The sequence below is a fragment of the Perca flavescens genome, chromosome 21 (assembly GCF_004354835.1).
Source record: "Perca flavescens isolate YP-PL-M2 chromosome 21, PFLA_1.0, whole genome shotgun sequence".
Taxonomy (NCBI): Eukaryota; Metazoa; Chordata; class Actinopteri; order Perciformes; family Percidae; genus Perca; species Perca flavescens.
The window spans coordinates 16186986-16211302 of NC_041351.1; the positions used below are offsets into that span (position 1 = coordinate 16186986).

A 24317-nucleotide genomic window follows, 5' to 3' on the forward strand; every position below is an offset into this window, starting at 1 on the left:
GCGTGTGTGTCAAGTTTATAAAGAAAACTAAATGGGGGATTGTGCATGCAAAATGTCTGTGCCTTTTTATAAGATTGTACTAAATGTTTGATGTACAAAATATAAATCTTTACATCTTCAGTTTTCCAAAAATATCATTCCTTTGGTCTGCATATTTTTCTCTGTTTATTGCCTTTATGTTTTTTCTCCAACACTCTGTACGTCTTTGCTCACTTGTCTTCCCATAAAGTCCCAACCTGCATGGTATGTGATCAGAATGCTTATGTGTGTCTGCGTTATGCAAGAGGAAGGAGTATCTACGGGTAAGCCGTTCTGTGGGTGGCTGGGATTGGCGGAGGGTGAGGAAGGGAAGGGGTTATGGGGAAATAAGGGATAAAAGAGGGCCGATGCTCCTAAATTGTGTCCACGAGGCAGAGCTCCTCACAGCACCAGGGGTTAGAGCTGAAAAAAAAGAGCAGGCATAGCATTAGATCCCCCTCAGTGAACTTCACTATAACAAATGAGAAAGGATTTTGCAAGAGTGAGCTGGTACTTTGAGAGTCATCAGCCAACTGATGGTTTGCAATTAGCATTTCTGACAAAATAAAGAATATGTTGACTTAGTACATACTAATGTGACAACAACTCCAATAAATTCTGAATTCTGAATCTATGCTTATACATCCACTGTGAACCTCTAGAATCTCAGGTTACATTGAATGAAATAAAAGATTTGAGTAGCATAGAGAGAGAAAAAGGACACTATTACAGTTCAATGTATATGCCGTATGACATTCTGTGTTAAAGAAATAGGCATTTTGGGCAATATACCCTCAGTTTACAATTTGCTTTCTTGCTGAGAGTTAACAAGAAGATCAAGACCACTTTTGTATCTGTCCGTTAAATATAAGACCAAAGGTATACAAAATTTGCCTATCATTACCTATTTAATCCGTTTTTGTTGTTGTTGATTTTTTCAGTTTTAATGCTAAAATAATCTAATCCACAGCTGGCTGTAGCTTTACAGTATGTTTAACGGACATATATGAAAGTAGTATTGATCTTCTCATCTAAGTTATGGCAAGAAAGTGAAAAAGCATACTTCTCAAAATGATAAACTGTTGCTCTAAGGCATCACTCACTGTGATCTCGGTCAGATCAGAGTGACTTTAGCACCATTGAAAATTTTAAAATGCTAATCTTAATAATTAAAGCAAGATCATATTTTAAATTTGTTCTCATTCTCAGTTTTTCTAATAAACTAAGTATGTGACTGTGATTCAAATATATTGTATGATATTAAGCTTCCTTAAATTAGTTTTGTTGTAAATTGCATGCATATTATAACATATTATATACATTTCTAACTTGATAAGGCCTCTGTCGCATGCTGCAAACTGTGGGCCAAAATGGTATGGATTCAGGCAATCAGCATTATTATAGTGCATCATGTCCCTCTCTTCTTTCCTACCATATTCTTCAATGTCTAGTCTACAATACTCAGGGGCTTGCACTGGCCTTTATACTTTTAAGTGGTGTGGACTGATTTAGTGCCCCATACAGGCTTCTGTACGTCAGTGAGACTGGGAAGAGCAATACAAAATGTCTTTGTCCTACCAAAATTATCCATTTTGTGAATCAAACTTAGTTAGCACACAGGCCTCAGCAGCAGTGAAAACAGGTCTTTCCAGTGGTCTTATTATTAATATATGGACGTCCAGAACCAAAATGGGGACTGCTTGCTGGTAATTGGAGGCCTGATACAGCTCTAAATTAGCTCCTCATGCTGGTGAGCTGGCTAGAGTACTTGGCAAACTCATTGTATGTCCCACCAAAAAAATGTCCTTCCTTCCCCGCTCCCCTAATGGATAATCACTGATGCAAGAATGAACTGGCATTGACTGGATTTCCTTAAAATATAGTTTAAGAGTTACGATTTAAGGAATGCTTCCAACTGCCACACTAAAGGCTCTGCCACACTGTAAATGCCTACAGTACTGCATCATCATATGTCAGAGTTTAACCCAGATGCGGCATTCAAATTAGCAATAACCTGCTAATATTTAGCCTACTTTTACAAAGACCAAAGACACTTATCAGGATCTATAACTTTTTATATGGAAAAATACATTTGTGGAGGGACACAATTGGCGATGGCACTACTGCCCTGAATGGATGACTCTAAACGTGTCACTTTTTTGCCTCTTTAAAAAAGTGTTGATCAAACTATACCAAGTACCTTAGTACCATACCTTATGCTTGTTCAGGCTTTTTCCCGAGGGTTGTTGTTGTAGAACAAAGACTACAACAGCTTCTGACAGCCACTTTGTTATCCAAACTACCCAAAATATCCTCCTGAAATGAATTTGAGATAGACCTTGAAACACCTGAAATACATCTCCTGCTAAAGTACAGGGTGGCCTGCAAGAAAAACTTTCAACAACTCATCTTGGGATAATTACTCATCGTCATTACCGGCAGCTCTTCATTAACTCAGCAGGGGCAACAGAAAACAAGGTAAAGTAATTACAGCAGACTGTTGTACAGTAATAGTTTACTGTATTCTGTGCTGGAAAAACAGAAGCATTCATTTGTGTCCTGATTCAGTACAGGCAAAACATATCTGTGCAGCCTGCAGTTTTGACTGAAGTGTCAGCTGTGAGGTCACTGGGCCTAATGCATCACAATGACACTAGTTATCATGCCATAACATTGCAGCTTTATGAGAATTATTGAGACCTTTCCTCCTCATTCTTCCTGCCATAGAAATCACTGAAATGAGCATAGGGACTGGCAGAGAGGCAGCTTGAAAACAACGGGCAGGTGATAACATGTTTCTACAATGTAGATACTGTACATCTACATTATCAAGCAGCTGCATTAGATTCATTGGTGTAATGGGTAAGTTTGTGTCACAGTGGATCGATTGAGTGTGTGTGTGTGTGTGTGTGTGTTTAGTGTCTGTGTGTGTGCACATGTGGGTGTTTTCATATTATGATTGCCCTCATTACCATCATCACCATCATCAGCCTACACAGTCACACTAAATCCTGTTTATATAGCTGCCTACCCCGGAGAAGACAGACTGCCTTTACAGTATTTGGTTGCTACATAACCAATTAGGACAAGGCCCCCAATTAGGCTGAGTATCATGTTACTAAATATTCTCTGCCTCCGAAAAATGGGAAAATGCCATAGCCTTGTGTTTGTTTGTAAGAGAGAGAGAGAGAGCAGACACTGGGGCGGGGAGATGGGTTTGCAGGCTCCCAGAGCCGCCGACAATTAGAAATAAAGAAAGAGGGTCTCTGCGATCGGTTTTTACATCCTGTTACACGTTAAAGCACCTTCCCAGCGAAAGAATGCTCGCATGCCGGATGCATACTTTGCATTTCAATAAAAAAGCAGAGCACATAGCGACCCCCCGCCATGAAACGCATCATTGGAATCGATAAGTGATTGTCGGCAACTGGGCAGAGGGAATGAAAGCACCAGGATCGGGACTAACGCGCTTTTACTTGCGCTGGCATCCACACTGCACACTGGGCTAATGGGGAAATGACGAGCCTCTCCAGATGGCAGGTCTGTGCTGTGGCTACCTCCATTTCTGTATGTATGGAGGAAAGACCATTCGATGCTAGGCGCACGAGCGCGCACGAGCGCGCACGAGCACGCACGCGCATATATCTACATTCTTATAGTGAAAAGGCTTGTAGTAGGCTAGTGGATCTCTATATTGGCTCTTCTATTGGTTAAAATGCATTCGAGCAAACAGGAGGAAGATGAATCTCTTCTTTAGAGATCGACTGAGACTGTGGAAAGCATCACGTCAGGAGGATGGCCCAAAAATGCACATCGCACATTTTCAGTAATGGGCCTGCCCTCTCCAGACATTATAGAATTCTAAGCAAGTCCATACACCCAGTGACAGCAGTGAGACGAGCTAGGAGGGTTGACTACAAAGCTCCCAACGGCAAAGCGCTTATAGCCATGATTAATTACAAGCAACACATAGTAGGCCAATATACAGTGGTATCGTATTTCTCTCTCTCTCTCTCTCTTCAAGTAGCTATCACCTCACCTAACTGTATGCAAACGGGAACGAGCAAGCGCGCCCTAAATAAATCGTGCTGTGCCAACACACCTGTCAATGCCTGACACTGACATAGGCGCCGAGCGTTGCATAGTCTCTCTAATATTTGCCTATTTGCCTCTATTCATATAGTACCCCCTCCCTCCCTCTCTCTCTCTCTCTCTCTCTCTCTCTCTCTCTCTCTCTCTCTCTCTCTCTCTCTCTCACACACACACATACACACACATACATATAGGCTACACCACCCCCCCCCCTCAATCCTTCACAACACAATGTTAGGTATCACACACACAAGCATTTATCATTACATTAGTGCATGCATATTTCTCTTCCGCGTCTTCCGATGGATATTATTCTCCCTCATAATGGAAACTGGGTGGCAATGGGGCGGTGTGAAGTTGCATCCTTACCACAGTCATCGCGGGGAGCCTGTATTGTCCATGTTTGATGTTAAATATTCCTTAGGTCCATCACCGCGGATCGTGCCTCGGTGTCCGTGCCCCTCATCCAAAACCGGAGTAAACCTTTCTGTAGCTATGTGTTTTTTTCTTTTTTTTCTTTCTCTCTTTTTCCACATGTAAACGGCGAGGAGGGGGCACGCGGAGAGAGACGATACGCCACCTTACCACAGACTCCCCCTCTGTCGGATTGGAAGGTAATGGGTCTTAAAGAAACATTCTCTCAGCATTCTCCGCATCTCTGTGATTTACGCGCGCGCCACGCACTCACGCGCACTCGCAGGCCAATCAAACACCTGATTATTTATACAGCGTGTATGCATATTAGAGACAAACTAACTGACAGACATTTTACTTGCAACTAGTCCATGTTGCCTTTGTAGATGCACCTTGAGCTAGAATTCACTCATTTAATAGAACTATAGCATATAAGATAAACATTCACATTATTTTGTACATCATAAAGCAGTATTTCTGCAGTGTACTCCTGCAAAAGAAAGCTGTAGAGCTTTGTAGGCCCAACTTTAGACCATGAGAAAAACCTCATGTGGGAATTAGTATCTAATTTTCTGATTCATTCTGTACACAAATATGTCAATAATCAAACTTTATTAGCAATTCTTTTATGGAAGTTGTTCCCATAAGACACTGTTTTTGAGGGTCATATTTTCCCAAATTCTACAGCATGCAGTTCAAGATATGAATACTGTATGTTATAAAAAGACACAAGCTTCTTAAAATGTAATCAGGAATGCCTTAACTTTCTGTAGTGCAGTAGGACAGGCATACTAGTAACATTCTATCACTGCAGGAATATGTTTAAAGTGAATGTTATTACATCTCAATGCCAACTTGTAGCTTTTTAATGCATTTGTAGAATTTGCCACATGGATCCTGAATTAAAATGTTAATAGTGATATTGCATTTGTAAACAGATAAGCAGATCTGTGTGTGTGTGTGTGTGTGTGTTTGTGTGTGTAAGTGTGAATATGTGTGTGTGTAGCCCAGTAAACATAAGGTGGTGCTGTCTTTAAGAGAGAGAGCCTGGGAAGGGTGATGTAATGTGTTCTCAGACAATGATGTCATCGACTGAGACACAGCAAGGATTTAAAGTGACAAAGGCATTTCCACTGGCTCTGTGTAATTCTGCATTAGAGCAGAACCAAGGCAAGCACCCAGGGGAGACGTTTATTGAGCAATTAAAAAAAGGATGTATGAAATGAGAGAACATTAATGTGTTTCTTGTACATGTTAAGAAGGAGTTGGTGTCTCAATGCAGCGCACAACATGTTTATTAATCAGGATATTTGAGATACAAAACACATTTTGTTACAGTGACAAAAACAGGGTTATGGTGCCATCCGCAAGCAGCAATCACATTTATAATTTCTGTCATGTTAGATGCATGTTTTGAGAGGAATGAAAGAGTTAACCTCAAATACTTGGCATGTTTTCGACTATACATAAGGTATTTGGTGTTTATCAACTTCAAGAACAACACTACATTTTCACACATGGTTTTTGTTTTCTTGAAATATTTGTAAGACTTTCGATTATATCTGCATCCATTTCAAACCATATATTATGTATAATGGAAATGTTCAAGTTTCCCAAAGATTATGACTATTCCTGACATTGTATGTTCCCACTTTACCATTTCTAATCCAAAATAAGGTCCAAATTTCTTCAAACACTTAACCTCCTTCTCCTCAAACATTTTACTTTACTATAAATCACTCAACTGTATTCTTGTCCTTCCCAAATTCATTTATTTAAAGTGCTCATATTATGCTCATTTTCAGGTTCATAATTGCATTTTGTACCAGAATAGGTTTCTCTGGTTTAATTTTCAGAAAACACCATATATTTGTTGTACTGCACATTGCTGCAGATCGTCTTTTCACCCTGTGTGTTGAACTCTGTTTTAGCTACCATCTTTGATGGGAGTTGCACATGTGCAGTAAGTACTGCTAGCTAGTCAGTTGCAGAGCATGAGGGAGTTCCATGCTAGCAACTAGGCGAACATTATAACGTGTGTTACAAAGTGACGCACGTTTGTATGTTTGTATATATATATATATATATATATATATCTATATCTATATCTATATATATATATATATATATATATATATATATATATATATACACAGTGTTTTCTGTTGGTGATGGTAAGTTCCTTTGGGGTGGACTTTGGGCTTTTTCACTTTGTAAACCTATAATGTGCACAGAAAGATATATAACACAATAAAGGAAAGGGGAAGAGCCAAGACGCACAATATGAGCACTTTAAGCCCCTTAAGCCTTTGCAATTCTTGTCTCTACAGACTTGTCCTTAATACTGTAACTCGTGCTTTCCGGAAAGAGGCACTCCGAATCACACTTCCGCCCTCATACACAGAGCTGGATGGAGTGATCGAGTGGTTGTTGCCTCCTTCTTGGACGGTCTCTTTGTTCTCCTCACTTAAACTACGACGTTTCTTCGGCTTTTCACGTATCTCATGATCCACCTTCCTGTCTTTTGACTCTTTCTCTTCACTTTGTTCTTCTCTCGTCTTTGTATATTCATCCAGGGCCTGATCAGAAGCCGTGTCCTGAACAGAAGCTCCATGGACAGTTTCTCTAACTTCCAAATGGCTGTCTTGCCTTAAGGTGTCTTCACATTCTTTTTGAGGGATTTCTTCATTCACACAAGCCTCTTTTGCTGGACTGGCAGAAGTATTTAACACTGCTTTGTCCTGGGTTGAATCTTGGAGTTCATCATTAATTGAGAGACTATTTTCATTAACATCTGATGACAAATGGAGGCTGGAATCCTTGCTCTCTTGGTTATAAGATCTCCCAACATTATAGGTTGCTTTGTCCGGCACAGATTCAGTGATCAACAGTTCTTTTTCTTCTTCTGGCCTGGATGACGTCTGGGCACTTGGATTCCCATCATTCTTTGTAATATCGGTGTCTGAAATACTAATGTCACATGCGATCTTATAGAAGAGAGAATGATTCTTTTTCATTTTTTCTAAGCTTTCACTGACTGCGGATGAGATCTCATTGAAATCAGTCAGATCGTCCGAGAATGCCGGTTGTTTCTCAATGTCTGATATCTCCTCAATGCACAATGAGTCTATGCCAGGGATCTGCAAAGGTATGAACCCCTGCCACTGGTTGGTAGAGAGGAACCACTTGGTTCTCAGATCGGAGGATGGAAAATCGCTTTCATTATCATCGGCGGCAGGTTCTTCGAGCTTTTGCTCCTCTCTATCCTTACAACTTGTAAATTCCTTGCCTCCATCTTTCTGGTAGACAGTCATAGATGAGATGTGATAGGGTGAAGCTGGACGTTTGATATTAGTTTTGCCAACCCCTGTTCTTCCACTGTGCACTTTGTGTTGGGGTTTGTTCCCAAATTTGACTTGACTTTTAGATTTTTTCACGTGTCCGTCTCTTTCATCTTCATCTTGAGATGTTCCACTAGAAAGATGAAGTTCTGAAGGACCTCTGATGTGATCGCAGCTTCCGTAGTCATCGTAGGATCGACGGTCTAAAAAACGGGACCAGAGCAGAATTTGCCAGTAAGGTAGTGCGTACGGTTTGCTTTTATTAGATACTTCTATTGCTATAGCAGATTTGCAATAGATAATGTCCAGTGATAGGTTAAACTGACGCTCCAAATGTTTTTTTTTACACAGAACCATCATTGGAAACTGTTTGGAAAAGGGCAGGCACTTTGAAAAAATACTTAACAGGTGATTGGATGAACCATCTGTCTATCAAAGTGTTGCCAAAGCCAGTCAGGAGAAGAGGGAAAACATCTTTTCCATTAAGAAAAGCCTTCAGTGCTGTTATTTGCTCTTCCTTCAATGAAAAAACACTATTCAGTTCTGACATAACTCATGCTATGCAGCATCTATGCTAACCTAATTCTTTAGGAACTGCTATTGCTGCTTTGAACAAAACAGTCACCTCTCTGTGTCATCACACACACCTAAACCACGCCTGTAGCAGCCAGTAGCTCTTCACAGGACGCTGATTGGTTTGAGCCACAGTGGCTCGAACACAAATGCATAACTTGAAGCCTGAGAAGATGCTTTTTTTTTACAATATATTTATTGTTTTGCACAAAATATACAGTCACAGTAACTGAAAAGATGCATTTTTATGTGATCTTGTGATCCTGCAATTTTCGCGTGATATCTTGAGAATCCAGCTGCAGCGCAAGGTAAGTGAAAGCTAGTTTTCTGGAGAAAAAAAAAACTAGCTTAATATGTGATCACAATTAAAAAATATTAAGTTTTGGTGTTATTTAAGCAAACTGATATTAACTTATTTATTTTTGTATTGGGAAATGCGTACCTGATTTCATCCTTTGTTTTCTAGCTGTGTCAGGGGGTACCTGATGAATTTCCTGCCCATCCCCCCTGATTGGCAGTTGATCGTGTGTTGTGGCATTCTGTCTGACTGCGCTGATAGATAGATAGATAGATAGATAGATAGATAGATAGATAGATGTAGATATACCAAACCAATTTATGGAGACCTTCATGTAAAGCATATGTACATGCATTTAAATATAAAAATGACCACAACCAATCAACCCCCCCACACACCTTCTTATGACTCTCTCCCGTATTCGTTCCACACGACGAAGTTTGGCCTCTCGCTGCTCAGGGGTCAGACAGCGCTCAGGGTCCATGTCAGGGGTCAGGAGGGCAGAGGGCCGTTCATCCGTCTGTTCAATCAGTGTCACATTACCACTCAAAACACAGGCCTAACCTTGTTTTATCAGCTTGATACTTTACTTACTTAACATGACATTCTGTTTGGACAGTCAGTGACCACAGCTCTAAAACATGAATTTCTGTTGTTGTTAAAATGGATTTTGTTTCTGTGGTAGTTTGTTCATTAGAGGCCTAACAAGAAGTCTGTAAGTAATGTCATTATGTTGAATAACATACTGTACATTTACTTGCATGTGAATTGCAAGTGGCATACGAAAGAAATATATATTTTAAGAGATGCAATAATTATTTTTCATATCAACTAAAATATATATATAATATGTGTGGTATGGTATCATCTTTCTGAATATACTGTGCTTTAACTATGTCTTTGATTTCTTTTAATTTTATTTAATTCTTTCTTACCCTGTCGTCCAAGCTCGCGCATTCATTTCCTACACTTGCTTGGTCTCCAACTTGATTTCTTGAGGTCTCTGTGGGCTCGGCTCTGCTCGCATCTGACTGTGATTCCTTCTTGGAGGACCTCAATATTCCCTGATGTAGCTGCTGCCTGTTTGTCTTTTTAACTGGCTGATCCTGGTGCATCTCTGCTGAGGGCTGCTTTTGATCAGGACCCTCCAGCAACAAATGCCTTGGTGTCTTGCTCAACAGTTTTTTACTCTGCTCGGCCAATCTTTGCTGCATCTCAGGCGGGATCTGCTCGGGCAGTGGGTTGTCAAGCTCAGGGGGGGGATCCTCAACAGAAACCCGTCTAGCCATAAGAGAGGACGGCAGTACAGCTGTAACAACTCGTGTCACCCTTAGAGGAAAGGGGGCCTGAGGAAATACGAAGATAAATTAGTAAATGTATATTGATATATTCAGTCAGTTATACTCATTAATTATTTGGCAGACCTCCTCTCTTGTCTCTGAACTTTGACATGGAGTAGGTATGGGGGGTTTCTTCCTATTGGTCAACCTCTCCTGGTTCCTTTTTATCCGCTCAATCTGCTCTTCTTCACTCATCTTCATCTTCTGAAAAAAGACATAAGCTGTGAGTCATTTATGAACCCTGCACCTTAGCAATATGCATGTAGAAAAGGTAAAGCCAGAACCAGAATCCATGTATTTGCATATCAAAATGCTGTTTGTGCAGAGGTGTATGTGTGCATACGGTTGCTAGCTGTATGTTCATAGGTGTATATATATATACAGTATAAAAGTCCATGTGTGTGAGCATGTGATAAAGGGGGGTTGGGTGGCAAATATGAGAAGACTGAGCAACTGCACTGAGACACGTGCCTCTGCCTCCACCTCTTGCCTACAACAGGCACTGCAACATGCCCTAATTGCAAGGAAGACGAGAGAATCAAAGAATTGGAATTTGGCTGTGATTGCAATGAGGAAAAAATCCGCTTTGACTGCTTCTATTTTTGGAGTGTTTTGGATCACATTGCATACATCCAGACATAGTTATAACCAGAAAACAGGCCATAATGAAGAATCAAACCTTGGTTGATTGGTTCGATGCATCTGGTGGGATCCACTTTGAACCAGATTCTAAAGATGTAATGAAAACAGAGGAAAGAGGAGGAGAAGGATAGAGGGAGTGTCAGACGATGGGTGGGAGGAGAGAGTGACAGGAAGAAAGAGAAATATGAGGGTGGAAGACAAAACAAAGATGGGCTCTGAAAAAAAATCCTTTTGCATAAAACATTATTTAAACCATTTAATATTAGATATGTTAGAAAATACAAATTTACAAAGGCTATTGTATTAATACAGAGTTTCTGCAGGTTTCACCAAGTCAAATTTAAGACTTTTTAAGACCTTTTTATTAGCCTGGGTGACACCAGACCCTTCTCAGTTGTAACTGAGAGTGGGTCTGGGCAAGCTTCATTCACAGCCCATTTCCAAAGGGGCGTCACCAGTGGACACTGCTCAAATGCCTCTGGGCACAATTGGATAGTCCTTCAACCAATCAGACCAACGATCCGGGTGACGCAGCAGCGACAGCGGCATCAACGGGTTGCTGTGCTTCGGTGGCCGTCACGTTGAATGTAAACAAAAAGCTGCTTGCCATCGCTACCCTATCGTCATTGTGTAAAGCCTGCCTCAATGGTTGTGATTGGTGCCTCGCTTTGGAAAATTGGAAATGGGCTTGAATGGGCTCTTGGCCAGACTGACTTGCAGAGCAAATCTCAAATTTGCCAGAAGTTCATCAGTTCCTAGGCTACCTTTTTAAGACCATTATAAATGGAATGTAAGACCTTTATCAGAACATCTACTAAGCCCTAAATTCATTTTTTTCAGTATCGCTAAACTTGCACTTCCCCATAGCTGAAGAATAAAAAACATTTTACGTCTGTGGTACAATCCGAAAGAGACTCCCACCAATGACACAAAAGCTGATTGGCTGCAATATAAGTTGCATGTTGGTCTCATTTGTAGTCGTACTACAGCAAAATTATATTTGATATTATATTTGAAGAACTACAACACCACAGAATAACAAAAAAGAGCGTTTGAGGGAGCGTTGCATGAACATAGGAAAATTAACACCTGTTTAAAATGCTTTAAAGCGTAGAACACAATACTTCAGCAAATTTTAGAATTTTTAAGACCCTGTGGAAACCCTATAATGTCACCCTTTCTATGAACTGTGTATTATATGAGTATATCTGTGCCAACCAAACGAGTCTTTTGCTGCTTTCACATTAAGGAGGTCAGGCTGGCTGTTTCCTCTTCTCTGTACAGGCTCAACAGTGTGGCTGTAGATTCCCTGAAACATAAGCAGTGGAAAACAAGTCAAACATTTTTACCTTGATAATGTTTGTCATTGATAATGTCTATATTTCACACCTCATATGGGGACTCTGTCCAGCCCTGATCCCTGCTCTGGTGGCTTTCCTGTAGCTCCTGGGGTAACGGTGGGCGAAGTGGTGGCTCTTGTTCCACATCCTGCAGGGATCATAGTCACAAGGGATATGATAGAAGATCTTAGTGCATCCATACTGGATTAATAAAGACTTAATACTGCATGTCTTGATATGATGATAGACAACACAACCAAACGGACAAACTGAGTCACTAAAATATCTGGATGAAGGCAGAAAATGGCACAGACAATTCTGGCTTACAAATCCTGCTGTTCTGTTGATCCACTATGGTATTTATTTCACTGAGCTAGACTCCAAAGAGGAGAGCAGATCATATAAAGCCCTCACATTACAAATAAATTAGCAGGATATGTTGTAGGAATTTAGATCAATTTTGTGAATAAAAAACCAAATGCTGTGGCCATACTGTAAGAAAACACCTGCAGGACTCAAAGATCTAGTCATCGGATGGACTTAACCTTGGCATTAAGTGGACAACAATTTCACGTTTATTTATAACCAGAAAGCAAATGTCAGGGGTCGCTGACAAAGGGAGCAATGGACAGGAGTCGTACCATTGGCAGTCCACTCTGCAGCCTCTCTGTGGGAGAGCCAGGGGATCCAGGATGTGGAGATGTCGGCTGGAACACTAATGGGAAGACAGTACAGGTCACGGTGTTGACACTGTTCATCTATTGTCAGGTTTCATGTGCATAACCAAGATGGCGGCCTCAAATAGAAGCAAGAAGTAATTGTTTGATCTTTCAAGACTTCAAAACCGAACAGCAAAACATTGAAACAACGCTTTATTTGTGTTACCAGTTACCACTCTACCATAATAATTATATAATACAACTTTATTGTCAGCCAAGGGTGAAATTCTTTGTGCATCCCTGGGTAGCTCGTATAAAAAAGAGGACATACACATACATACAAACATACATGAGATTAATAACATTATTAATTATACAGTCTAAACTTCTACACAGACTCTCAGCATGGCAGGGTGGGAGAGCCGAAGCTTACTGTGATGCCTCTGTAGTCCCAGCAGGAAGCGGAAGTGATCCCTGTTGATCTTTAGTCCAGCTAGGATGTCCTCCATCATCCACAGCTCTCTCTGGGCCTGAGACTGGTCCTGATAAAAGGAAAGAAAGAAAAGACATGACTTATGAAATATCTTCAGGCACGATTGAGCCTTAATGTTGTTTTTCTTTTTTTGGGGGGGCATTTTAGGCATTTGTATTTATAGGACAGCTGAAGGAATGAAAGGGGAGAATGACATGCAGCAGAGGGCTGCAAGTCGGAGTCGAACCCCCGGCTATTGCGTTGAGAAGTAAACCTCTACATATGGGCGTGCACACTACCCGGCGAGCTACCCAGGTGCCCAAGCCTTAATGTTTTGTAGTAAGACATTTATGACTTTAAAGTCAGTGGCTAAAAACTATAAACACACACATATCGCACATTATTGTAGTTCAAATACCTGTGGCACTCCAAAGTTGCAGACGTGCTGAAGGTGTGAACGGATAACTGACAATTCACTCTCCATTCTCTCATATTGAGTCCACACCCTCTCCATTTCCTGAATAAAACGATTTGAAGATTTGTGAAATATAAAAAACATAATGAATATTAAAAAACAACTAAATCAACAGTAGAATAGGCAGTTTATGTACATATCACATCCAATAAACTCATGTAGAGCCATTGTCATTCTGGTTCCCTGCCCTCCATGCTTATTACACACCAGTGATACATCACACATTCTGGCCCGGATTGTGACCAGCTCTTCCTGGAGCAAAGCCTTCTGGGTCAGTGCTTCTTCCTGGGCCCTGGGCCCCTGACTTTTCCACTCCTCCAGCTGCAGTCTGGACACCTCTAATGCACACTGGACACTGTCCTGCAACAGGAAAAAAAAGTCTTTATTCTTTTTTATTCTTAAACCAGTCACAATACTGTTTGCTATTTCTAATTTAAATAGCCTTACATTTGTAGTCTTATGTTGTAATTACTCACCTTATCCATCTGTAGCTGGGCCAGTTCTACAGACAGAGACTGGAGCAGCTTGTCACACCCACATAACCTCGTTAATACGACCTGAAGAGGGAAAATCTAAATCAAAACTCAAAGAGAAACAGATGATAGATGATGATGATGATAAATAATGGCACTGTACTCTGGTGACAGTTACAGAACATTGTGAATACTCACGTCTGCATCACTTTCAAGAGGCCTGATTGGTGGGATTTCCCTCGGGTCAGGCTTCTGGACCTAAAGTGCATCATTTTGTTAAAAAGTACTTTTTTTAAATTATAAAACAGTGTTTTTTTATATGGTTTCTTCCTGTGTTCCAGCTTTTATCCATATGTGATTGTAAATAGAATTGTTATGAGATCATTTTTGAATATGTTTTTATGAAATCCTTTGTGCTGACAGTCGCTTAATGTAGGTGAATGCTTGAATGCTTGAATGTCAATGTCTTTCAAGAGAGCACGGCACAAGCTTCAGCCCTCTGGGTGAGACAGAGGCCACAGCCCTTAACATTGTACAGAAAATTAAGATACATTTGTAATTTGGCATTTCATTTTATGTAGCATAATCATGGCAAAACTAATCATAATTAGACAAAGATATTACACACAATAAAAACAAGATCACAATATATGATTTATTAGTCAAAAATAAAAACTGATAAGCATTAGTGACAATATAGCACAGTGACACGCACATCAAAAAGTCAGTGACATACAGTACACAGAACATATCACAAGGACTACAAAAACACTGTTTCTCATATCGATACAAATTAGTCTGCATGGTTAGAGACAACACACAAACAATATTTTTTTGGAGACATACGAACAACACAACATAGGTTTAAAGTTGAACCACACAAGACACTACAGGAACACAAGGCGCAGCAAAGAGGGCTGTACCATAGCTGGCGGAAGCACACGGACAGATAAATTGCTGCGGTGATGGTGATGATGGTGGTGGTGGTGGTGGTGTGGGGGGTGGGGAGCATGTGCGGATCTCGATGAGGGGGGTAAAGGAGGCAGTAAGTCTGCATGTGCCCCTGTGGAGTAGCTCTGAAGGAAGAGACAGTATGTGGATGATAAGAACAGAGAACACATGGCATTATACAAAACATACCGTGCTGCTGTACACTGCTGCACACTAGTCTGGGTGTTTGCTTTAAATGTATTGTTCAAACTATAATCACCTTTCCTAAAGATCGTCTCCCACTTGAGATATGATGGACAGACCCATAGGTAGGTATAGGCTGTAAACAATGAAAAAGATGTGAGTAACATGAGCTGTTTGGTGAGACAAAAACGGACAGTTCACCCCAAAATCAAAAATACATATTTTTCCTCATACCTGCAGTGCTATTTATCAGTCTAGATTGTTTAGGTGTGAGTTACCCAGTGTTGGAGATATTGTCCATAAAGATGCATGCCTTTTCTTGGATATAATGAAACTAGATGGCACTTGAATTGAGAAGCTCAAAGTGCCATAAAAATACACTTGGAAAAAAAACTCAACAGCAATGTCTCTTTCTAGAATTCATGACCCGGTTACTCAAAATAATTCAGACCTGGTTATGAGCAGTTTCATCTAGGAACTATTTTCTTTTTACTGAACTACACGTGCCAACTGTATCACAATGCAGACTTCCACAGAGACCAGTGAAGTCTATTAGAAGCACTTTTCCGGTGATGGCTGAGTGTTTCCGTGCAGCTTCAAACTGAGCTTGATGACGTAGATGTGACGTGAGCAACCTGTCAGAAAAGTTGGAAGTCTTCTGGTAGCTGTGCCAAGAGAAATCTCAATCATTCCCAATCTTACAGAGACAGAGAGCATAGGTATATGTAAGGAGATAACATACTGTACGCACAGGCCAATTATTGCTAACTAAAATGCTAGTTAACATTAGTAATTAAACTTAAACTCGAAACTGTCTGTCTGTGAGCTTCTCCTGTACTATACGGTAATTTATCTAATATGCGACAGAAAGTCGCATGGTTATGACACAATCTATTTTTATAAAAACATCTTCTACGGAGCCATAATGTGAGATACAAGGTAATGGAGCCTTTTATACTTTGTTGTGTTTCTTTAGAAATAAACAATGGACAAAGAGAGTCTTTAAACGCTTCAGATGTAAAGTTATTCGCTGTCAAAGTGACGCCAAAATGAATGGCAGTCAATGGAATGCTAACGGCAGATGACGGCTTGTTAGCATCAAAATGTCTCCATAGGAGGTACGCTTTGCGGATACTCGCTTACCCCCTTGAGGTCTTCCTTGCTGCTAGCTCACCTTAGCTAGCTAATGTTACAGCTCAGCTGAGGAGGACGCCATTAACGTTTATATTTCACTATTGGCATGTGTAGGAGTTTTTCAAAAAACATATTTTGCCCTGTAGTTTCATTATATTTGAGAGAAGGCTGACTGTAAGGCCGATACTAGAGCTGGGCAATATGGAGAAAATCAAATATCACGATATTCTTGAGCAAACAGATCAATGTTGATATTACGAGGATATTGTAGGGTTGACAATTGGTGCTTTCACAAAAATATTTTCACAATAAGAATTTAGATAAATAATCAGCAATAATGTGGATATAATGACTAAGTGGGGAAAGGAAAATAATAAAACAGCTAGTAAGTCTGGTAAGTTCAGAAAATTACATCACTTTACTGTAATGCAGCCTGTAAAACCAGTAAAAGGTTTGCCATATTACAATATTACGATATCCAAAATCTAAGACGATATCTAGTCATATATCGATATAATATCGATATGTTGCCCAGCCCTAGCCTATACCTCTAACACTCGACAACTCACACTAAATCAATCTTGATTGGTTAAGTACAGGTAACTGGGAATGTATCTTGGGATGAACTGTTCCTTAATGGTCTACTCCAGCAAATAATTATTGCACTTCCATAAAGTTGGGGGACAAATGACGAATTAATGAATATTGATATTTTGTATAACCCATGCTATTGGAGTATATTTAATGATCAAGATAAACCAAACAGGTCCTGACCTTGCTTAGGTTTTGCCACCTCTCCGTGACTGGAGTGTTAGGAGTGGATTTGAACTCCAGGTTAGGTGAGGCAGGTGCGTAGTACAGGGTTTGTGGCAACATGCCCGAGTCATCGTGAGGTCGAATGTCAACCCTTCCCACTGGTGTATGAGGTCGTGACCCCAGCTGACCTCTTGAGGTCAAAGAACCTGAACGCATTATCTCTGTCTGAGTGGGTGGTGGTGTGTTTTGGTCAGGAAGAGAGTCTTCCTCTTGGTGTGGACCACAGGCTCTTCTGCTAAGCCCAGACGGGCTGGGTGTTCTGTTTGAAGAGAAAACAGAACAGAAATGCCAAAGCTGGGAACTTTCTTTGGTCAAGTAAACCACTGGGATTTAAATATGTGCCATTCACACACACACACACACACACACACACACACACACACACACACACACACACACACACACACACACACACACACACACACACACACACACACACACACACACACAGATTTGGCAACCTGCTGTTTCTCTGACGCACACTCCGCCTCCCCCTCTGCTCTGAGTGTGATGTCCCCATCCTGAGATGACTCGGTTCACTCAGAGTCCTGCTGATGTGCCTGTGTCTTTGGGAGGGACCCTCCCCATCAGAGGGGGGTTTAGGGAAGTCCACTGATTCACTGCTGCCACCCATCTGTGTGAAATCCTGATAACTTGAGCAACGCCTGAAATGATCAGAGATGCAGCACAAAAAAGGCTCAATCATGAAATATGTTTGCTTTTCACTGTATAACACCTTTTGTACACAGTGCAATGTGCTGTACCTGTTCAGGGAGCAGTTTGGCTCCATTGCAGCAGACTGACTGAGGGCTCGGACCCAACCCAACATGTCCTCCTGAGTGTCAGCACTGAAGAAATAAGAGCGCATTCCCTGGTGTACCACCTAGTTTTACAGAAAGCATTCACAGTGTTATTGTTTCCCTCATAAAGGATCCTTGGTTGAACTGAAGGTAATGAACTAGATAAAACTGACTGACCAAAATACTGAAACCCCAAATAGAAATCTTGCTTTAATTTGGCCTAATTGGATGCAGATGGAGTAAGAATATTTCCTGTAGAATAGTTTATTTTGGTGATCAACAACAGCAGCTTTAAAAGGCAAGACTTCAAATCAAATGTCAACAAGTTATTCATTGATACCTTGAAGGTGAACTTTCTGTTCTTGCATTCTCGTGGCGTGCAGAACAGGATTTTGTAGCTCGGCAGTGGGATGCTGCCCAGCACAGATTCTTCTCTACTGTCTAGCGGGGGACAGAAATGAAGTGAACGAAAAAAAGAGATGCATTGTTGTACAGTCAGAGGACATTAAAGCGTTTCATTCCATACGAAGGGCTGGGCAACAAGCTGTGTACCTTTATAGTAAAACAGACAGAAGTTGGAGAGGACAAACCACCTTCTCTTCCATAGCTTCAAACCAGAGCTGTCCTGCAGAAGGAAGAATCATTAGGGGTTGCTCTTTGCTTAACTCCCTCTTCTACATCCAATGATGAAGTTATAAATTGTTAAGCACACCATGTTTGGAACATTACTTTTTTGTTGAGCCATCCTCTGATGACCACAGGGCAGTTGGGGTCTCTCTTGGCAGCCTGACATCTTTTCCCAAATGTTTGTAGCTTTCCATTGCTTTCCTGTTACCCGCAGAGGGAGTTATATACATTTGTATTCATCAACAGTTTTATAGTAAGCGGTCCACAGAATGACAATATGCAAATGTAAAACAAACCTTTATGACAGGAAAGTAGGAAATGGTGGCCACGCTGGATGCTTGGCTTACTCTGTCCTGGTCATCCATTCTGTAGTATGAAACAGAAATATTAAAACTGCAGTTAAAAACAGCCAGATGGACTACCATAAAAAAAGGAAAGGAAGATGAGGTAATTAGAGCAGGATGCAAATGTCACTTCTGAAATATCAGTGTTTGCACCCAAACTAAAGCCTAACGTGAACTATAACCTGTTTTTTTCATGTACATGTGTGTTTATAAGAGTATAGCTTCATTCAAGATCATTCAGTATTTACTTAGTGGTACACGCATATACAAATACACAAAATATCTCAATTGTAATGGATTTTTGAATAAAAGCTCAATCAAGTTAAGAAATCACATAATAAAAGATCCATACATAGTTTACCACAACCTCTGAATTAACACCTGGTTTTCTTAATGCCACGAAAATGTCAAAACTATATATATGAATATGCATGTTACGTGACCATTTCTCAACAACACTTCCCTATATCAAAGCTCTGCTTAAACATTTGAATGGACTGGTTGCTCTGAGTGAGGCTAAGACACGAGGCCTTACCAATACAATCTGAACCAGAGTCTCCCTCTGTAGAAGCAGTCAGTCACTCCCATGAGCAGCACCCTGTAAACCTCTGAGTACCCATTTGCCACATTCCCATATAGTTGAGATTTTTTCCTAGTCAACTGTTCATCCTCTCTTGGTGACTTGGCGTTGTTGCTCTCCCACTTCCAGCGAAAACTCTCCCACAATTCTATTCTGAGCCACAACAGGCTGGTGCGCATCCCCACTACGAAACTGACAGGTGACAGCTGCATCGCCGTGGTAGCAGGGAGGGGCCAGGGACTGTGTGAAAACCAATCTGGCAGCAGGGACAGGCTGGTATGAGAGACAAGATTTGGAATGTGTCCCAAACTGCAGAACTGCAGCATTGACTGCTAATGACAGAGAACCAAAATAAAAGAGCGTTGAGCCGGCGACGTAAAGTGGCCTGTTGAAGACAAATGTGTAGGGAGGAGTGGGCGTCACTGTGTCACAGGATTGTGTGGTTCTGTAGTGTCATGCTGTCTCTTCAGTCACAGGACCACAAAGTTTAATCAGCATATTTCTTATATAATAAACTTTGTTATTCAAGTAAAACTTTGTTATTTAACTTAAAGATTATGCTACTCACATGCTTGGACAATGTTTTCTAGATGTGTGGTATATATTTCTTGTGTTTAGTATTGCATTGCCAGACCCTTATGATATATAATGCAAAATTAGATCTGATCTAGCTTCTTAAAATCCTTTTTTATGTCTTAAGTTGCTACTTACAGTATTTCTTGAATTTCATTTTGTATTTTTCTTAAATTTCTACTTACTACCAAACTGATTGCTGTATGCATTTCTTAAATTTGAATTTGAAATACTTTTATTTATTTTTGTATACTACACTACTGTATGTATGTGCTGTATTTGCAGTTTATGTATGCATAGATGCATGTATGTACTGTATGTATAATGTAACAAAGTAATCACTTCATTTACAGACTCACTTGACTACAAAAAAAATATTCTTATTTAAACTAAATATCAGCAACTTCAATTTATATGTACCTGTTGTAGCTGTGTTACGAAAGCTTCATTTTAGAGCTTATCTAAACTGTACAGTTATTGTTGACCCCCATGAAACAGCAGTACAGATGAACTTGAAGATAAAAATTCATGAGAAATATCTCACACTGAGCCTCCACAAGCACAGACTGCCGCAGTCTACGTCGGTAACAACCACAATCCTCTATGAGTAAGACATGAGGGAAAATAATCAAGCCTTTGTGAGAGATGAGAGCAGAGACTAACAACCTCATAGCCGCTGGGGGTTACGTGGGTGTTGTGAACTATTTGGAAAATCTCCTTCTTAATCAGTGGGGGTGACTTTCTTGGGGAAGAGAAGACTTAAAATGCTAAAGAGGGATTGAGGGAAGGACAAATGGTGGGTCTGTTTACCACACAGAGTGCGCTTTGTGGTGCCCAAAGACTCTGGAGCATCATGTGAAGTTGGAAACAGAGCATATTGAATAAAATATCCTCCCTCTCCATCAACAAAAACATTTGCATACCTCCTACATTCTCATGTATTTTAATGTCCACCAAAACATCACTATACGTTTAACCTTGATGTGTAAAGTGGTGATGTAAGGTGCTGTCCCAACTATTAATTTGATAACCTCAAGTCAGGATACTAGATTATTGTATTACATATTTCATATATTTTCCCACAGGGAAGGGTTATAGGAGGCATACAAGTTGCTGGGTAAATACAGCTGGACTATCACAGCTTGGCAAAGCTAAGAAAAAGTCCCCCAGTAAGTCTGTAGTAGCTCAGCCACAGAATAGACAGACAATACTGCTAACCTTGATCAATAGCCATCTTTTTTGTTCAATGTATACTGTAAACGTATCAATGAATGTAAATACAAGATTAATAAAGCAACACTGAAATAAACTCAAACATCTCTGTAGCAATACTTTATAACGAATGTTCAAATTCTACTCAGAATGACATAAGAAATAAATCATAATGAAGATGCCATATTGCTGTACCTGACTAATTGTGCCCGCCTGCTGACTGCTTCGAGTTCCATCACTTGGCACTCTTCCTCACAGCATCTCCTCAGGTTTGGCTGCCCTCTTCCTGGCTAGCAAAAGCTCCTGTTGCCCAAACAGCCACAACCCTCCTCTGCTATACTCCGCTTCTCTCCTCTCCTGTGAATCTGCCTATCCGTTTCTCACTCCTTCCTTCTGTTCTGACTTGTAGCTGCAGCGTTTGTCCGATGATCTACCTATGCTGGCTGTTAACACTCTTCTGTCCTTTAACAGTGCACTCTCTGTGAGCCTCCCCCCATTCCACTTCAGTGCCCCTCCTTCTCACGCTCCCCTTGACAGCCTCTCTGTCTTTTGCGGAGTGTGGGTTTGTGATTTAGGAATTTATTTATAAAAAAACAAAAAAAACAGCTGTTCTTCCTTTTTTTTCTCAGCCCCTTTGCATTGTTTGAATTTCATTTGTTGGCTATTTGGATCAAGCTTTATGACGATTAAAGTTTTGGATGCTTGACAAAGGCCTAACCATTCAGAGTATGAAGGGTACGCTCAACTCAACTTTATTTATAAAGCACTTTCAAAACCACAAGTGGAACCAAAGTGCTGTACATAAGGTATAAAAACATAATAGCTTAACTAGCTTAGCTCTGACATGTAAGGGCAAAGGCTTTATGTTACTGCACTTTCAAACAACAAAACATAACTTGCTTAATGCAGCAAATAATCAAACCACGGTGCAAGAATTGTATATCGAAGCTATAATAGATCAATGTACTCATCCACTGCTCTGAGTATTGAGGCAAAGTTAAAACAGCAGAAAGACAGTCCGGATTGGATAAGAAAAATATGTTTAAATAGCATACATCTAGAAAAGTTAGTAATTATTATAATCAACAATATAATTAAATCATCAATAGTAATGATTATACGTAAGCTTTTCTCTGGTATGCTACAATATAATGAAGCAATATATAATGTTAGAGGAGTGATGGACATGGCTGGCTGAGGCACAGAGCTGAGGGCCAATGGTGGAGGACATACCAGGCTGGACAAGAGTGAGTGGTGTGGGAAACCTGACGTTGCAAAGGGTTCCCAGGCAGGCAGACAGGAACACAGATGATGTTGTAAATTCCGAAATTCCGCAAGTTGATCCTCCTTGGACAATGTTATAAATTTGGAAATTCACAAGTTGAAATGGACACAAAACAGTTTTTGTGATCTGAGCGGTTGAAATCAAGAGGAGATAAATTAAACCACTTACAAACATAGATTCATCACTTTCACTCCAGTGTGACATACCTCAGGCGGGTTCGAACCCGCATCTCAATATCCCTGGTCGGTGTCCTTAACCACTGTTCCATCTTCAACACTGGTTGACTTAAAGAACCAGAGAGACAAAACAGATCAAACTGGATAAACGTCACCTTTGTCAACCTGCAGACTAAAACATGTTGACACTGAAACATGTTCACATTAAAGCATATTCATACAGACAAACAAAATCCAATTCTTCTCTGTAAAAGTCACCTCCTCTTCTAGAGCCCTGAGAGCAAAGCTGGTAGAGAAACTGTTCCATGGTCTAAAGGTTGTGGGATCAAAACTCCTTCAGCACTGTTTTTCTTTTTACTACTGTTACATCTGAAAACCCCTTAAACCACACAGAGAGACATTCATAACCCTGAACAGGAAAGAAAGGATTGGCTTAAGTAAAAAGCCAGAACTAAATTATTTTAAGTGTTTTATAAAAGACCTTAAACGAAAGAAATAACCAATCAAAATCATTTAATACTGTAGATTTCTCTACCTCTATTTATCCATTAAATAACCTGAAACCTATCGTTGACGCCCACAAATGTGGAGCAATCCCCTGAATTTGCAGGCTAATCAAAATACGTAATCTCAGAGAATCCTGCGAGCTCAGCTGCTCCTCAGTCTAAAGGTTGTGAGTTTGGATCCCACTTGTAATTTTTGTAGTTTCCTTCTGTCAACCCTTGAGATGAACGTCTGTTTCATAAAGACACACAGCTGCTGACAGGGTAAAACTCCTTTGCAGCTCTAATACATTTCAGCTGGGATATGAGTCACTTCACAAGTTAGGAAAGTTGATAAAATAAAGGATGATAAAATAAAAAGGTTTTCACAACATGACAGAAGGAAAAGGAAAAAATCAGCAGTGAAATTTGAACCCACAACCCTCAGACTGTGGAGCAGCTCTAACAGCTGAGCTTTAAGGACTCTGTCAAGCATAATGGCTGTCACAGAGAAGAATTAGACTTTGTCAGTTTGTGAGCATGAACATGTTTCAGTGTGAACAGGTTTCAGTCTCAAAACTATTATTCTGCTGTTTGATGAAGGTGAAGTTTCTGCAGCTTTAGTGTGATCTTCTTTATCTCTCAGCTTCAATGAGATGGAGCAGTGTTTACCAATGTGGAGATGCAGGTTCAAACCCCGCCTGAGGTATGTCATACATGAGCGTACTTTATGTTCTGTGGTTTCATTTGTCTGCTTTTAACAACAACAACAAATAAACCTTTCGCGTCGACTTTTAATTGCGATCACGAAAGCCGTTCAACGAGATTTCAGATAGATTTTAATTTGCTAATTTACAAATTTACAACATCAACAGGGAGAAGTATGTCACAGAGAAGGAAACAGAGAACACGCAAGACGTGGTGGTCGAGCCAGCCAGCTTGAGGGGCATTTAAAAAAATAAAAATGTTTTAATGTATTTGTCATCAAAATGCAAATAAGGTTCATATTCAAGGATA

The 24317-nt window shown here is 40.4% G+C and overlaps 1 protein-coding gene across 6 annotated transcripts; it reads right to left on the minus strand.

The window, feature by feature from the left end:
• Nucleotides 1-6751: 6751 nt before the first annotated feature.
• plekha4 (pleckstrin homology domain containing A4) lies at nucleotides 6752-21802 on the minus strand. Of its 6 annotated transcripts, none has more exons than XM_028567243.1 (24): nucleotides 21553-21802; nucleotides 18945-19014; nucleotides 18751-18849; nucleotides 18574-18646; nucleotides 18362-18462; nucleotides 17986-18104; nucleotides 17683-17886; nucleotides 17180-17480; nucleotides 15348-15407; nucleotides 15061-15213; nucleotides 14336-14395; nucleotides 14141-14221; nucleotides 13872-14024; nucleotides 13608-13706; nucleotides 13151-13259; nucleotides 12700-12773; nucleotides 12108-12206; nucleotides 11937-12027; nucleotides 10756-10805; nucleotides 10161-10280; nucleotides 9672-10082; nucleotides 9135-9256; nucleotides 8881-8990; nucleotides 6752-8068 (listed from the first exon to the last, which is right to left on the minus strand). In XM_028567243.1, the coding sequence occupies exons 1-24, from the start codon at nucleotides 21591-21593 to the stop codon at nucleotides 6849-6851; spliced, it is 4020 nt and encodes a 1339-aa protein (XP_028423044.1). In that variant the 5' UTR covers nucleotides 21594-21802; the 3' UTR covers nucleotides 6752-6848. The 6 variants fall into 6 exon arrangements, with proteins under 6 accessions (XP_028423044.1, XP_028423045.1, XP_028423046.1 ...); XM_028567244.1 differs by lacking the exon at nucleotides 21553-21802 and adding an exon at nucleotides 19528-19708; XM_028567247.1 differs by having other exon boundaries at nucleotides 7984-8068; nucleotides 8881-8985.
• Nucleotides 21803-24317: the final 2515 nt, after the last annotated feature.

Excerpts from the sequence above, each read along its gene's own strand:
- plekha4 (XM_028567243.1), bottom strand. The coding sequence starts at position 21,593 with ATGGAACTCGAAGCAGTCAGCAGGCGGGCACAATTAGTCAG. Across the intron at positions 12,774-13,150 it reads GGGACTACAGAGGCATCACA|TGTTCCAGCCGACATCTCCA; the intron begins GTAAGCTTCGGC and ends TCTTCCCATTAG. Across the intron at positions 12,028-12,107 it reads GGACAGAGTCCCCATATGAG|GGAATCTACAGCCACACTGT; the intron begins GTGTGAAATATA and ends CTTATGTTTCAG.